The sequence below is a fragment of the Triturus cristatus genome, chromosome 4_1 (genome assembly GCF_964204655.1).
Source record: "Triturus cristatus chromosome 4_1, aTriCri1.1, whole genome shotgun sequence".
Taxonomy (NCBI): Eukaryota; Metazoa; Chordata; class Amphibia; order Caudata; family Salamandridae; genus Triturus; species Triturus cristatus.
The window spans coordinates 860,090,765-860,108,274 of record NC_140585.1 but is presented as its reverse complement, the minus strand read 5'-3'; the positions used below and the strand labels follow the sequence as shown (position 1 = coordinate 860,108,274).

The window sequence follows — 17,510 nt, the reverse complement described above, 5'->3', positions numbered from 1 at the left end:
AAATTATGAAAGTCCTAGAGAAAATGTGAGAGCCAAATGTAGTGAGAGCATAAAAGAAGGGAAGAACCAAAAATGAAAAGAAGGGAAGAAAGATGGAAGGAAGGGAAGGAGAAAAAAGAAAAACAGAAAGGAACGTTGCAAGGAGCGAAAGAAAAATGAAAAGAATAAACTAACAATGGAAAGAAGGAAAGGAAGAGGAAATAAAATAAACTTTACTTGCAAAAATAACTCCTGCATACCTACATTGAAAGGGTTTGGATTCCATGTTTCGTACCCTCAGTGGCCTCCATATAGTTTAAAGTGGGGGATATACACATTGTGTTTTGTTACTCCCTTTATTGAAAATGTATCCTCTTAATAGACCAATAATAAAAGGAAGGAAATTCCATAGTCTTCATCAATTTTAATCTGTTTCTGTTTGTTATGGTAATTTGAAAATAGAGAATGGACTGCATGATGTAAATAGATATACAAGAGGCACAACACATTTAATGTTTTCATTTATCTGTATAATATCCCGATTGCACCCTATATGAAAGAATGTGCAAATATATTTGGAAAAGATGGTGGTCAGCTTCCGTTATTGCAATCGCTTTTTGATTAGTGAATTGCGTGCCATTTTCAATGTTTTTCATGTTCAGAGACTGGCGTTTTTAACTCCTGTAGATCATCTTTAGGACTCCCATGTGGTCACATACTTCTGAGTGTGTCTCCCATAGCTTTGGGGATTTTCATTTAATAAATTCAAAAACCGTGAATCGGAAAAGATTAAATCTGATGACTTTAGTATCTCCCATTGTTTCATCAATAGTTTATTAAAGAAAAGTAAACCAAACCTAAATATTCTAATGTCAGTGTCCATTATTAGATGCACTTTCTGGATATCCGTTTTTTAATAACTACCCCAAAATAAACACATACTATTAAAAAAATACCTAATGTGTATTTGACCAAATTATACAGTAATCTATTACGTATCCTCTCTTCCTCTTTTTGTGTATGCATAAACTCTTATACATATATAGATTTTTCCATTGAAAATAAAGTTCAAAAGTCAGGTATGGTTGTGGCTTAAATGCAAAAAATCACACAAATGTGCCAGTTATGGATACCAGTGCACTCAACACGTATTCTTAATAATTTTTTTTTAAAATTTAGGTGCTGTTAGCAAATTGGTGGTTTGTGCATGGTGGTTAACATGAATTCTGTTGAGTCCCTTCTGCTATTAGCCATCCTCCACTGTGCACAGCCCACCCAGCAGTCGTCCCCAATGGCAAGTTAGAGCTTTAATGAGATAAATATAGATAGTTTGAAGTTATATATACATATGTGTGTGTGTGACTAGAAATAAATATAATGCAAAGACAAATTTAAAAAAGTAGATGGGGAAGGCTAAGAGAAGATAGAAATTAAGTGATGGGGTATTTTTGTCAAAGTCATACACAATATAGAAAACCAATGGTATTTTAAAAGATGTTTTGAAAAGTAGTTCTTTGGAAAATGATGTTACTTAGTAGATAAAAAAACTAAAACTAAAATATTGCTCGCTACTGGGGGTGAGTGGGAAGCAAGTAGGGGAGAGAGTGACTAGAGTAGCAGTGGTGCATCCCAAGTCTGCCTTTATGACCTCTTGACAGTTGCATTCCATCTCATTTTCACCTGCATAGGCAAATTCCCACCGTATGCCTCTGAAAAACAGAAAGAGTGAACCAGAGTAAGGTATGATTCAGAGAAGGAATCAACTCTGTGACCTAAAAGGAATACTTCCAGTTTTCCCCATAGGCCTTTGCATGCCTCCTTATGTTGATTGCCTTTATTTTTATTAAAAAGTCTTTGTTTCGACGATTTTGGTAGTAGACTTGATTTTAAGAATTTATTATTTTGTTAATATCTACCTTTGCAGATTAGTTTATTAATTACTGTCAGTAAAGTTTATTATCATTATAATAGAAAAGTAGACTTGTTTGTTAATTTGGGGATTTATTTGGTGTTTGAGAGACTCACATGAGTTTAAGAACCATTGTGTTTACCATTGATACCAAGACCTATGATAGTGAGGAATAATTGTCTGGCAAATGGTTAATATCATGTTAATATCAAGTGGTCAACATTCTGACATAGCTTCGTCAACCAAAAATACACAGCCTTTTTTCACACCAGTCACTGTTTTTCTTTCTTTAATATAGTTTGGAGAAAAAAACACCTGTAGCTACAAAATGTCTTACATTTTCTGTTTTGCCTTTTTAGGCCATCATCAAATTACTGAGGGATCAGGGATCTCTGATTTTGATTACATCTACAGCTTTGAAACCCAACCAAGGTGAAGCCTATTTCAAAAATAGAAGTGGTATTGTGTAATATTTTGTGAACTTTGATAATGACCCGTTTTTCATTCTTTGCAGATCTGGGCACGGATGAACCTATAAATCTCCATGCTTTGTTTCTTTTTCCTTCATCAAGAATAAAGTGTCTTACAACTGGCTCCTCAACAAATGGTATGTGGTTGAAAATGTACCTTCTTTGTTGTGATTAACATCAGCATAAACAATGAGGAGTGCATTGTGAGGAACCAAATAGATTCATGCAGATTTTTACTGTTAGTCTATACAGAGTCTGCTTTGTCAATGCATTTTCCCAGTTCACTGAACTAGCTTTTGAAGTTCAGTTTGGTCACTCGCTCTCTGAAGCTTAATCTGTTCATAAGGTTTTTGCGTTCCTCCATTTCTACCAGCGATAGCTATTCTTGCCCTCGTCCTATACCCTGTCTATCCATAACTGTGTAGATTCGAGAGTTTCCATTTTCCTCAGGGTGGTTTGAGAGAGGAGTTGTAATGGGCAACGGAGGTGGTGTCCACTAGGCTGGAGAGAGCAGTTTCTTATGAAAATGCACTCTGTTAGATATCTATTATATTCATTTATTCAGAATAAGAAAATATCAGAGGTATGGTGGATGTTAATGTGACTAGGGAATAAATCAGTCTGGCCCCAGATAACGATTGATGTAATTGTGTTTTCTGCTTACTTTCAACACAGTAAAGTTTTATGTTGCATTTTTCTCATATCCCATCTTTTTTCTGGTAATTCATAAATGTGCAGGTCTGCTTTAACTGCCTTTGTGATGCTGACTTACAATATCATAACATTGATGCAGAATGAGAGGTGTGACCAGCAACCATGCTATTATTAAAATGATTCAGTTTCAGAATACCCTCGAGAGACATGATTTTATAAAAAAAAATTTAATGAGGGGTAACTTTAGGTTTTGATGGAGAATGCCTTTCAATTTATTTATTTATTTAAAGGTTTTATATAGCGCTGCCTTGACCCGTGGGTATCAGAGTGCTTTACAAGGGTATGGATATATAGTACAGGAGTAAACAATTGTTCCTAATGTAGGGTTCAAACAGTAACGAATACCAAGAAGAAATAACATAATAAATAACATAATACAATTTACATATGTCAGAGGGGCAAGAAAGAACTATCAACATAAATAAGGTGGGCACAGGTAATCAAATTATTAAACAATAACAGGAGATAAAGGAAGGCAAGAAGGTAAGAGGGAGGAGGGTGGTTAGGCGAGAGTAAGGGCGAAGAAGAATAGAATGAGGAAGGGGAGGAAGAGACTAAAGGGAGGGCGTGCGAAGGGAGGTGGGAAAGAAAAGGGGAAGGCGGGTAGGGGAAAGGAGGGGGAAAGGAGAGTTTAGAAGAGTAGCGAATTGAAAGGGATTATGGACCCCAATGTTTGTTGAGCAAGTGCAGTTTGAGGTCTTTTTTTAAGCTGATGTAAGAGGGGTTACAATGCAGGTCTTTTGGGAGGGCATTCCATATGTTAGGGGCGTTTCCGGAGAAAGACCGAGATTGTGTGGTTTTCTTTTTAACAGAAGTGGAACAAGGAGGAGAGCGTTGGTGCTTCTTAACGGTCGGGAGCAGCCCGCTTTGTTGAGTTTGTCAGTGAGATACAGCCAGGCCTTTTGATCAGGGACTTTGTGCGTAATGCATGCAATCTTGTAGGAGGATCGGCCTTCTAAGAGTAACCATGTAAGGGCTTTGAGGGTTGGGTAGATGTGGTCAAAGCGTTTGCAGTCATTGATTAGTCTGGCTCCTAGGTTGAGCACAGATTCGAGTGGGGCAAGGTGATCTTTAGGGGTTCCAGAGAGAATAGCGTTACCATAGTCAATTCTCGAGAGGACTAGAGATTGGACAGCCGATTTAAAGTCGTCCGCTGGAATGAAGGGTTTAATTTTTTTGAGATGACGGAGAGAGGAATGCTCCTTTAGCCGAGTTTTTTATGTGGTCCTGGAGAGTTAGGCTGCTGTCAATGATGATGCCAAGAGATTTTAATGGATAATGCCTCTTGTCCTCACAGGCATTCTTTTAGCTCTCTCGCCCACCATGCAGCTCCAGCATAATGCAAACTCCACATACCTCCAATTGACAGCCGGGATGGCATGAAACTCCTAGGCTCTGAGCTACCTGAATGTATTATACTGTCCTTTCCCCTATAAATTACTCACTCAATGTAAGAAGCTGGATCTGTATATACTATACCAAAGTAAGGTATAATGTGCACAGAGTCCTGTGGAACCCCAAAGGTAGGCAGAGGTAAAAGTACATAATACCTTACTCTCTATTGGTGGTAGTTTGGGCGAGCAGTTGGGCTTTATCAGGGGGTAGTGTTGAACATTTATTGTACAAACTCAGGCAAGAAATAATGTCACACACTCAAAGACTGAACTCAGACCAATTTGTTTGTATATAAATAATATTTAGTTGTTTTGTTTCCAGAACCAAGCCAGGCCTGGTGCAGGTAAGTGAAATACATCTTTGCAGTACTTATTCAATAAATTACAGTTGAATGCAGGATTAAATGCGGTTGGTTGATTTTCAGGCAAGTCAGTAATCGGAATTACTTTTCAGTTACTTTGTAGATTACAGTACACATTACTTCTTGGATTACTTTTTAAGTTACTTTTGCTAATCAATGTGATATGCCTAGATATCGCACTGAGAAATTTCTTAGACAAAACGTAAGTAATTCACTTTTGGTACATTTGCAGTTTTTCAAGTTTCCATATAAACCAACTCCACACTTAAAAGAAAAGCAGTCAATGCAATCTTATGGGAGGAAATTAAGTTATCAGTGTACAGGTAAGTATTTGTGGGAGTTTGGTTTCTGGGGTTAGAACCAGGGTTCCTCCAGGGTCGAAGATGCACTCTCAAAGCACCCTCAGCGGCACTAGGGCTCCCGGGTTCTGAGGCCCAATGTTCATTGGGGGATAGGGGGCCTCCGGTTGGTGGCTGCTCACAAGCAGGCCTCGAGGTTGTGTGAGCAAAGCTCCTGGTGTTAGGCGTAGGGCATAGGGGAATCTGATTTAAGACACACGGTGCGCCCACAGCGGCACAGGGGCGGCCGTCTGCAGGGTGCTAGTTTGGCGTTGGGTGCCCTGTTGGTTTCAATGGGGATTCTCTGGTTGCAACTAACACTGCCGGCCCGGGACGCAGATCTTCTGGAGGTGACCAGCGGTTGGAGAGGTACATTGGGATGCCTGGGGATGCTGGGACACCTTTGGTTGGGCCACCCAAGGCCTGTGGACGTTGGGTGCAGGGGTGTCTTTAGGCATCGGGTTTTTCTTACCAGCTGCAGTCGGGGGGATCCTCCAGAAAGGGCTGCAGGCATTGATTGGTGATTCGATGCAGTTCGTAGATCACCAGATCTCCGGTTAGGATCGCTGTGGAGACCTCCTCGTGGTGTTGGGCCACGTGAACGCGGGCTGTGGGTGAACAAATTTGGTGCTCACGGGAGCCGAAGTCTTGGTTTGGGAAGGCAGGGCAGGTCCTCCAGGTTCCTAGGGGCTGCTGACTGCAGAACACGCCGGGATTTCTCTGTAGCAGGTTCGAGGTGAAGGCAGGCAGGTAGGGATGAGGCTAAGTCAGGGGGCGGCCTCCACCTCTTAGTTCAGCACAGCTTCTTCGGTCCTTCTTCTTCTCTCTTCTTGTCTGAGGAGGTAAGGTTCAGGGTTGCTCCTAAATACTAAATATAAGGGCATTACAGATAGCTACTAGTCGGTACCAATGGGTCCCTTCCTTTGGGTGGGTACACCCCCTATTATGCCACCCTGCAAGATGGCAGGGACTGAGAGTTGTGCTTCACCTTGCCTCCCCCACCTGAGGAGTGGGGTTTGGCAAAGGTGGGTACATCTCTCCTCCTAACTTAGTTTTCCCGCTGACTCGCCCTCCCAAAGTGGGGGTCAGAACCAGTGGGGGCCAGTTGCAGGGAGCAGAAAATGGCTGGGGTAGCTCACAAATGTGGCAGGCCTTTGAAGCTTCCCCTTTGTGGACCCTGCCCATCCTGGGGGAGGAGGTTTGGCACCTTGTCTCAGGATGTGCATTGTTTTTAGGACCCAGAGAATGGCAGGCTCTTGACCCAGTCCAGAACCATGTCTGGTGATGGCAGCTGGAGAGCTGCCACTCAGCCAGGACACTAGACTTAAGTCGTTTTTCAGGGGGCATCTCTAAGATGCCCTATGAGTGCCTTTTTCACTAAATCACACTATGGCATCAGTGTGGGTTTAATGTACTGAGAAGTTTGATACCAGATTTCCCATTTATCAGTAAAGGCATTATGGTGCCGTGGATTTCATAATGACAAACTCTCAGTACCATATACTTAATGGCATTACTGTCTAAGAATTGGCTTAGACACTGTAGGGGTACAGTGCTCGTGCACCTGTACCCTCACCACTGGTATAGTGCACCCAGCTAGATGGGTGGCTTACCTATGCCAGGACAGTGGGTTGTAGGCATGACACACATGAGTGCCATGTCGAGACTTCACTTTGTTCTGTACCAAAACAGGCAGCCTGCAGAGTGTGTCTGTCTGTCTGTCTGTAGGTACAGGGCCTCTAAGGGTGGCACAATAAGTGCTGCAGCCCTTAAAGGCCTTCCCTGGTCACAGTGCCCTTGGTACCCATGGTACCTTTTACAAGGGAAGTCCAGAAAGTTCCCAATTTGGTTTTGAACAATACATTTTGGGTAAAGAACATAGGCCCTGGGTACCTGGTTGGCAGGAACCCAGGGCACACTCAGTCAAAGTACATCAACAGTTTGGCAAAAGGTGGGGGCAACCATGCATAAAAGGGGCACTTTCCTGTACTCATCTTGATCACGTTCCCGCAGATAAGGTAAGGCATGGTCATTCTCTGCAATGGCTCCTCAGCACAAATTTGCAACTGTCTTCAGCCCGCCCCCACCCAGGCCCCTTACGTGGTCATGGCCACTATTAAGGGGGTGTGGTAGAAACAGGATTTAAGGCAGATATCGTGTCTGATCGGCCTCTTGTAGATCAAACCAATGCAGCCTGACTCCTCTACCGATTGATCTGGGCCATGCGTGTGGCATGCTCAATTGTCGTGGGAAGTACTCTGTGGGGTGAATCTTTCCTCAGCCCCCTTGGACCTCTTACAGAGAAAGGGTCACAGACCTGAGGTGCGTAGCTCTGAGGTGTCATTCGGAGTTTCAGTGGAGAATAGATGCCAGACCTTAAGTGGTCTAGCCAACCAGGGCCCCAACACGGAAGGCCCTCACGACGAGAAAGAATCATCGCCAAAGCAGGCAGAGAGAACATATTGCCCAGGTTGATGCCCCAGTGGTCTCAAACACAGTTGAACAGATACTTTTGGATCTTCGTCAGGAGATGCAGACGGGAATTGCAATATCTGACTCAAATCATAAGGGCATTCAGGGAGTTTGTCACACCTTGGAGGCAAAGCTGGGTGATGTCTGTGAGAGGACTTGAGGCAAACGCGGAGAGGCTAGATCAAGAGGTAAATAGAAATTCCACTGAATTGAAGACACTTAAGTCATAGAACCATAACCTGCAATATGACTTGGAAAAACTGGAAAATCACTCTTGTAGAAATAATTTAAAGATTCTTAATGTTCCAGAGGAAGCAGAGGGGAGAAAGCTGAAAGGTTTTGTGATCTATCTCCTAAGGGAGGGGGTTCTGAAGGGTAAGGCAGGAGAAGACCCAGAAAGATGGTTATCAATTTGCTGTCTTACAACATGAAGAGGCTAATTTTGAATCTGGCTTTGAGGCAAGGGGATTTGGCCAGGGAAGGGTTTTCATACGCCTTCATATCTGAAGTTTAGACGTCTACCGAACAGTGGCAGTGGGAACTGGGCCAGAGGATGGGGGAGTTGTTGAAGTTAGGAGCCAAGGCTCATTTGAGGTTCCCCGTCATGCTCCGAGTCATGTGGAACAATAAGATGCATAACATTAGGCGAACCAAGCATGCTGGTGATCTCATCAAAAAATACAGCTCTTGTCCTAGAGTTGATGGGCCGATCCCATGCACCATTAAGTCTAATTCATAGTTTACCTTTCCTTTCCCTTCTGTCCTTTCTTGCTGTAGTTTTAGTGTGGGGTGCTGGGTTAGGCATGGTAGTAATTAGTGGTTAAAATATCCTCCTTTGGCGGGGCCCAAATTGGCATAGAGGACTATGCCACAACTAGTAGCTGGGGGAGGGTGGGTTCCCTGCAAGAGGGCACTGGGTGGGGAGCATAAGGGGGAGACAATTGGAAAAGCTAAAATGGAAAAAAGTATCCTTGTATGTCTTTGTAGCCAACTTAATTATTTTAAGGCCAGGCTCTATTTCTTGTTTTATAATTTTTTTTTCCAGTATAAGAACCAGCAGTGTAGAGATGAGTGGGTAGAGACTAAGCAAAATGGGTAAAGGGTTAAGAAGATAAGGATATCGACATAGAACGTCAACAGTCTTTGGTCTAGAAGGAGACAAAGGTTCATTAGTTAGTATTTGCAAGAAAGGCTGGTCCATATTATAATTCTACTGGATACACATTTGACTTCATTGGAGTGTGAGGGCCTCTTTCGTGGTCAAGCATGGACTCCTCTGGTGGTCTGTTCTAAACAAACCCTGTTTATCAAGAGTGTAGCAGGAATAATATTGGTATAAATATTGTGGATTTTAAAACTGATTGCCCGGGAATATGGCTCATAGGCAAGTTGACTCTAGGACAGTATACATTCACATTCACAAGCTTTTATGGCCCAAACTGTGATGATACCTCTCCCTTTAGAGACTTAGGTGATAACCTGTTGGATTTCCCAGCCTCGGAAGTAATAGGGGGGTGATTTCAATGTTGGTCTCGATGTAGCACTACATGGATCGTCAAAGAGGCGGGCAGCTGGGTTCCCAAAGTAAGGAAGTTCATGAGGAACTTCATGCCAGGTTTTAATTTGTGTGGTACACAAACGTGGGTGTTGAGGCTGTACATTCTTAAGTAAAAGATATTGGAGCTCCACCAGGGCTGAATAATGTCAAGGAGGGTGGCTATATACTGCTCCATTGTTCTGATCACTCTGGAAGCCTACTAGCAGTAAGTTTACCTGACATGGAGACCAATCCCAGTTGGACGATGCGGTAGGGTATTACCTCCAGACCAGGTTGCATTGCATGCATTATGGAGGAGAGCAGATGTTATTTTAGTGTTAATCTGGATCTTTGGTGATAGTATGGGACTCCTGTGAGGCAGTAGCCTGAGGGATTCTTTGCAAACAGGGGTTTATTAAAACCAGGAATTTGCATGAGGAGGATAGGAGGTTCAAGGAAGAGATCAAGGTGTTGGCAAGAAAGCTTCTGGTGCCCACCCTAGAGGAGGGAATGGAGGCATCCAAGAGGATGATGTCTGGGAAACTTGATGCCTTTGTCCAGGTTATTGAGAATAGGATCAGAGCAAAGCGACACGCCAGTTAGCTGGCCCATTTCGAGTATGGTGAGAGGGTGGCAAGCTTTTAGCCCGGAAAGGAAGAGCAGACAGAGGGTGTAATGATATAGAGTGCCTGATAGTGGTGAGGAAGGTAAATAGAAAGAAGATATGGGCAGATTAATGAGTGTTTCCACAATTGTTGTTATGATCTATATTCAGAAGTAAGTGGTTTCAGGAAATCAGATGTGAGATAGTGGTTAGCTGGAAAAAACTGTTTCCAGGTTAGCTGAGCGTAGAACAACAAGGCCTCCTGAAAGATATTACTGAGCAAGAAATCATCTCACTAATTAATAGAATTTGCTGTGGGAAAGCAGCAGACCAGGATGCTCTTCCAGGGGAATTTTACAAGACTATGAAAGAGTTCCAATATGGAAGGATTTGGTTGGTGCGTTGTTGGCAGGCGGTTTAGCAACCCCTCCATCCTTGAAAGAAGCAGTAATAACCTTACTCTTGAAACCCAATAAAAATCCTAAGAAGATCGTTTTGTATAGGCCTGTTTCTTTATTAAATTATTAGTATAAGGTCTTTGCTGTCATTTTTGCTTGGAAACTGTCTATAGTGATGAGTATCATAGTGCACTCAGACCAGAAGTTATTTGTGCCTGGTAGGCAGTTGCACGATCTTACTCCTCAGTTAATATTGTCAAATGACATGGCTTCTGCAAACATAGATCCACCAGCTATAGTAACTATTAACGCAGCCAAGGTGTTCAACAGGCTATTCTGGGTGAACCTGTGGGAGGTTTAAGAGATTTTTTGCCTCCCCTCTGTGTTCATTGCTATAGTCAAGGCTCTATATACAGAACACTCAGCTCAAATTTTGATCAACTGGATCCTGAGAACGAGAATTAACATCTTGAGGGGAACACTTCAGGGTTGTTCACTCTTCCAGTTTGATTTTTATAAAGAGCCCCTGGCGCAGGCCTTCAGCTCAGATGTTGAGATAGTGACTTAAGAGTCCCAGAACCACAAGATTTTGCTTTTTCTCTATGCAGGCGATATCATCCTGTATTCAAAGGACCCCCCTAAAATGGTGGGACGCATTAGGAGAAGACCGACGTAATGGCATCGAATTAGGACAGCACAGAGGTGAATTATGAAACCAAGATTTAGTATTTTGGAATCCGTTAAGCACAAGTTAGATAAAGTGGTGAAGTATAACCTAAGTAGGGTGAGTAAGGAAATTTAAGAACTTTTAGCAAGTTGGGTGTACCTTCCATTAGCACCTTATGGTAGGATACATTTGGTTAAGATGGCAAATCTTCCCAAGCTAACCTATTTGATTGATAACATTCCTGTTTTGTTCCTCAAGGAATGCTTAGCTAAGATACAAGAGAGATTAGGGAGTTTCATCAAAGAATTCTAGACTAAGCTACAAGAAACTAAGAAGAAAGTTTACCCCCATTTGGAATTCGCCATGCACACTCCCATTTTTGGAGGATAAATTGAGCCTTTCATTGATTAAGGCTGGTATCAGTTGTTGGGAAAATTGCATGCAATTTCTGCAGTAACTTCGTAGGAGGCTCGGTTGGAGGAGACCAAGGGTACTACTTCATGGCATAAATACCTGCAAATAGCCTCCTGGAGGTCAGGGCAAATTTGGGTAAGCAGGGTAAACTGGTAATGCGAGGAGAAATTTCTAGATTCCAAGCCATTAAGGAGAGAAGTATCTATATGCTATTGGAAATTAGGAAAGTCAGATGATGAGAAATGTAAGACCCACATCCACCTCTGTGGGCGATATTTGCCATTAGAGAAACAACCGAATATCTGGCAGTCCTCCTTGGGGCTTCTTTACTCCACAGTTAAATCTGCATCCCTCAGGAAAAATAATTTATTCGCTCTCCTTAAAATATATATATAATATACACATATTATCTTGCCCTAGGCTGCACGGATTTTGGAAAGGCGTAAGCATAGTGATGTCTGAGATAATTGGAATTCACATCATGGGGAGCCGCCTCCTGAGTCCGTTTGGAATGGATGCTGAGCTCGATTTGTGTATATCTTACAGACAATAAAGCCTTCTCTTTTACCTGATCTTGCTGGCAAGCAGGGAGATTTGTGCAAACTGGCTCAAGGTTACCCTACCCGTTTTGAGTAAAGGGTGAAAGCTGTGGAAAGAGTATGCAAATCAGATGTCGACTGAAAAAAAATCAGGAGATTGGAAGAGCTCTGGTCGGACTGCACCACCTGGCGAGAAAGCAATGTTTCCTCATTTCGATCCAGTGATTTTGCTAAATTTGCCAACATGAGGTTGCGTTAGGAGGTTCTCCTTACTTCTCCAATTCAGCAGCAAGCACGGCAGATAGTCAGTGCACACCATTCAGATGATGGCCAATTTAGTCTCATGGCATAGAAAGACAAAAAAGATTCAAGCTTATGAAAATGAAAACAGCGTTCCTCGTACAATCATATCCTTACACAAAGTAAACAACTTACAAGTGCTTAGTCTGAACCATATTTACAAATGCTCAAGAACAGATTAGTCATGATAACTAATCCACGGTTCATTTCAAAAGTAGTGCCAGATTTCCATGTAAATCAGTCTATGCAGTTACCAGCTTCTTCCAACAAACAAAAAGACAGACATAAAGGGCACCACCTACTATAGAGGTAAGGAGGTAAGGATATTCGTATTGTATTACCCGCAAGAAACACCATAAAGCAGAAGTTCACTTCCCAAGATGGACAATACCAACCATCCAAATCCAAATCTGTTAAAGATTAGCAGGAAAAATGCTGGATATGAAACCAAGAGCACATTCTACCAGGAAAAAGATAGCCTCATTGGCCTCTATAGCAAATGTCTATAAATTGCATGTGCATGGCTGCTGCATGGTCTCCTATCTATAATTTCACAAAAACTACTGCGTGGACGTCCATGCTACCAGTGGAACAGAAGGTACTGAGACACATTTTTACAACCACACATCTTCTTCAGCCTGGCCTCCCATAAGAAAGTAATACCACTATATGATCTATGAACAGAATGTGAATCCAGAAAAATTCACTCTTCTGGATTCATATGTGAATCTCCCACCTCCCAAGTGAAGAGGTTTGGTTAATTAAACGGGGAGCAAATTGATAGATCAGATAGATAATGAGCCCTAACTCAGTAAAGGTCATCACAAAATGGAAAAAAAATATCTAAAGATGACAACTATGCACTGGGGCACTGAGGACTTGTGTCCGAAGTCATAATGGGATGGTACTACCCACATACTGGTCAACTTCCATAATTAAATGGGGACAATTCCTAAACCAACCACTAAATGGTGGAAACATGCACAGCATGCACATCCAGAAAAGTCCTCAGGCTGCAAAACTATTCTTACAGGTCCTTCATTTCCCATGGTGATGTTTCACCTCCCATTTACTTTTGTCCACTATGCATGTCCTTTTCTGATAAATGCCTGACTAGTGGAGAAAAGATAATATGGAATGATGACCACAATGGCCTCATGGTTCGCAAGTCGTAAAGGACTTGAGATTTTTCTGAAATTGTCATAGTGGATGCTGAGGTATAAGGAAGCAGATTGTCTTAGAGTAAATAGGAAAATTGGATCATCTGCATGGGAGAGGTCACAATTCAACCCTCTCTTCCTCCCATGATGCCGCTTCTTCCACCTAGGGAGATGAATGGACATCAGTTTGTCATCATCAGCACTCCTGATCCAGGTCAAAATTGAGGCAGCCTCCTGTTGGGTGTTAACATTGAGAGGGGTGCACTATTGGAAAATACCCCTTCCATATATTGAGGGGTTCAGAGATCTCATGGTTGATGTTAGGGGCTCTACATTGCCTACAATGTCTCTCAGCCACAACCAGGTCGCCTTCCACCTGTAAGTCTTGGAAGAGGATTGCCTTATCTTCACTTTCTTCTTCCAATACCGAGGATGTAGCGGCCATAATTGTTTTTGAAAATAACCAATCTTATCCACCTGCACCGAGTTCTCCACAGAGAGTTCTTCTGCAACAGCCTCCTTAGCTGTCTTTGGAATGCCCACTTCATCCAAAACTGAAGTGCCCATCATCCAGCTCATCAGAAAGGTGTGAGGTCCCAGAGGAAACAGTATTGAGAGTCCAGAGATATCGCCATGAAAAGAACCTTCTGTACACAGATGTCATGCCAAACTCTGTTCTAAATCTCCCAGTCCTAGAAGAACGAGAAGGCACTGGTCTTCACCTCATTTGGACGTGGATGGGTCATCTTCTGGTTGGCATGATCACCCACCAGTTTCTTTGAAGTCAGTTCCATCCAAGATCTCTCTCATTGATGATCTGATGGTTTTCCATGAACTCTTTACTAGAGCTGCTAGAATGTTTAGTTGGTAGATTGTGACATCTGAGGTCAATTATATTTTAAACCTGGATTACTGGTGCTTATAATGAATACTATAATTATTCCCTTCTGTGTTCGAACTTCTAAAAATTGCTTTGGATCAACTGACTGATCCCAAATTCTTAAAATTCTTAAAGGTGGATCATATATATTTGTTAGTTGCAGTCACCAGTAAATAAGGAATAAAATGCAGCTAGTCCAACTTCCTATCATTTTCCAGAGAAAAAGAGTAGGAAACAGGTTTTGTTTGGGTGAAGGTATGTGAGACTTTTGCTTATAGAGTGAAATCTACCCGTTTAACTTCCTGTTTTTAATCGCCGCAGCTGCTCTCTGAGATTCAGTGAGTCAATACCTAGAGTACAACCTATGGGAAAAAAAGAAAGGATTTTGGCAAAGCAGCAGTGGAAGGCATGCTAACTTGGCATAACCTGATTGGGGTTGCAAGACATACATTGGGTGTAAGTTTATTATTTGCCCCCTCATGCATAGTATATGTTGCTGGTTTTGCCTTTTGATGGACCATTTCTTTGTAGTTGTAGTCCAAAGTGGATAACGAAATACATTATATGAAAACGGAAGAGAAGACTGGAAAGTCTATTGGTCTCTAAGAGAGGAAGGATTTTTCACAGATCCAGTGCAAATGTTGTTTTAAAATAAAACACTTGCACTTCACAACTAAAGATAGATGAGCAAAAACTGCTCCAGTTGCTCCAAAAGTGAACTGCTTAGTTGTCATCCTGCTAGGCATGATGGAAAAGTGCAGTCTTAAAGATTTGGTAAGGAGCAGAGTTTACATCCTAATTTGTGTATGGTTTACACTGGGCACCATTTCCTGTTTTATCTTATGCTCTGGGTACACTGCTTTAGAGTGGTGGGTTCGGCCAAATACACTTTTTTGACTTGCATTTTGGTTCATTGGCAAAAAGAGCAGTAAATGTTCCCTTCTTAGATGTTTTCTGTTGATGTGGTTTGAATAGAAAACATGCCTTTTTTTATAACAGAATTGTATGCTAGAATCTTGTGCATGCTCGCAGCCTTTTATAACTTCAAGGTGGATGCACATGTGAAGAACTAGGTTTATACAATTAAGTAACTTTTGGAGTTTTGCCACACGCATGTTGTGAAATCAAGTTGCGGTGTTTAACAGTAGATAATCCACATATAAATCTATTCTTACTTCAATATTATTACATTTAAAAACAAAAGATGCTTGAACCAAGTGGTTTGATAAAGGTGAAAAGGCCAACTCTTCCTGGTATTGTAGTCACTGTAGTAGTAATCAGTTAATTCCAATTAATGTCATTGGATTTTCAAGAAAAATAACTGAAAAGATATGTGAAGAAAATACTAGACTAAAGCTATCCATTTTCTTTGGAATGTCTCATTCAGTTGCCTTTTTTGTGTCTATTAACCAAAAGTTCAAAATTCTCTTTGGAGACAATATCTACAAGTGAATAGCACATTAAGATGTAATGGAATATATATGAGCTAAAATATATCCCTTCCTACCATCCTTTTAAACAATCCCTATCAGAGGTCTTCGTAAAAATGCCTTCAGCGCAGCACTAGTCTTTGTTTTTTAAACACTGTGAGCAACATGAAGATGCTTTATCAAAGAAATCTTATTTTGTGATTGAAGCTTTGCCCCTTTTGTGCAAATATGTTGTCTAGTGCATCAAATCAACAACAATACATAACCCTAAGAAGGGAACATCCCGGATTAGTGAGCGATGAAGAATTGATAACAGATCAGAATGTTGAAATAATGTCTTCTGGGTAGTGATGGAATGGTAAAGTATAAGTGGACCAAATTGTAACTGGTTGTCTACAATGGAATATGCAATGTCCAAATAAAAACGTGTTCTAAAAAAAAAAAACAGATAACCCTAACTTGCAATTGAGGGCTTGTGATAGAAATGTAATAGGTCCTTTTAAAAGAGTGAAATGAGATTACGTCCTCACCGCCTTTGTAATAGTTATACAAGTGTGAATTGTTGTAGCAACCTTTTGTAACAGTGCAAGCTATTTTTAAAAAGTTTTCTAACTAATATTTCCTCTTCTGGTTATCTTTGCTATGTAATATAGATATGGAAGACTATAACATCGGAAAACGTGGAAACAAAATGTCAGCCACAGTAACTAGCCTCTTGCCCGCTCTGAAATATGCCTTGCGACAAGCGAAAGAAGCCCAGCTAGCAGAATCCATTCACAGGGGTGCTCAGGTTGAAGAATACTTTCAGGAATTTGTAAGACTTCGAAAGGATGCATTGTCATCTTCTGACGCACAGAGCAGCAGCAGCACCACCTCTTCCCCACTTTCGTTTGAAATGTGGGCTGACTTTCCAACGCCTGAAGTGTGTAGCAAGCTGGGCTTCTCACAGCTGGGAACATATATCTCAAATTCGAGCATCTATGCTTTGCAGATGTCCAAGGCTGTGGAACTTTTTGCTCGTTGTAGCATATCCCAGTATTCCTTTCCCAATCAGAGCCCTAAAGCAGACTCTTCTTCTCTAACACCCTCAGAAACAATGAAGGATAACATGGAAGTTGATATAGTTCAAATTGATGGTATTCATGAGCAAAGTGTAGTAACAGAAAGCTCTTGTGCTAAGCGAACCAAGGAAAACAAGAGCCATAAAAAGACAAAATCTAAAAAGAAGGTTCGTAGAGCCATTTTAACTGTCAAAAAGCGAAAGAAGTTGACTCCCAAGGCTCTCATCCCTATTACCAAAAAAGTAGTAAGCTTGAGACGAACAACACTGGTGGTTCCAGAGCCAAAGAGTCCACCCTCAAAGGAGCAAGCTGTTGTTCTGGGGAAAAGTGAGACAACCCTGAAACTAGCAAGCGCATCATTCCCACAGAGACGTAAAAGAGGTGAGTGTGATGCCACCTATTTTCTTTTTGCTTATTTCTGTGTACATTATGATGGTTGTTGTGTTAGAGAAGATGAGGTCTCGTTCAGGTAGAGATCAGAAAAAAAGTTTGAAATGCACACAATTTAGGAGATGACGGTATGTCACATTCTTACCATGTACCATTGCCTTGGATTCCCAGTATGGTTGTGGGATTTGCCATTCAGTGGTATTGACCTAGCACTTTATTCAAAAGATAAAATGAAAAATGTCCAACTGATGTGGAGCAGCCATACCTACCACCACCCATTGGTGATATTCTAAGCGTTGTACCATTCTCTGACAGCTATGTCAACAGAAGTGAAAGGATGCAGTGTGAAACAGCTGTGTAAAAGTGCAGAATTTCATTTTTACTTGCCCTTTTGGTGCATCCTAGCATATTGCTTGTACTGGTTCTATTTAGCACATGCTTCGGTCTTTTTCAGATATATAAAGGTAAGGAAAAATAATTTGTATTTGCATG

The 17,510-nt window shown here is 41.6% G+C and overlaps 1 protein-coding gene across 5 annotated transcripts in view; it reads left to right on the top strand.

The window, feature by feature from the left end:
- Window positions 1-17,510, top strand: part of TASOR2 (transcription activation suppressor family member 2) — a 1,022,580-nt gene that overhangs the window by 370,602 nt on the left and 634,468 nt on the right. For all 5 annotated transcript variants that reach the window (XM_085653577.1, XM_085653574.1, XM_085653576.1 and 2 more), the window contains exons 12-14: window positions 2,248-2,320; window positions 2,403-2,495; window positions 16,221-17,009. In XM_085653577.1, the coding sequence (XP_085509703.1) occupies window positions 2,248-2,320; window positions 2,403-2,495; window positions 16,221-17,009 (955 nt within the window). The remainder of the gene's footprint in view (window positions 1-2,247; window positions 2,321-2,402; window positions 2,496-16,220; window positions 17,010-17,510) is intronic.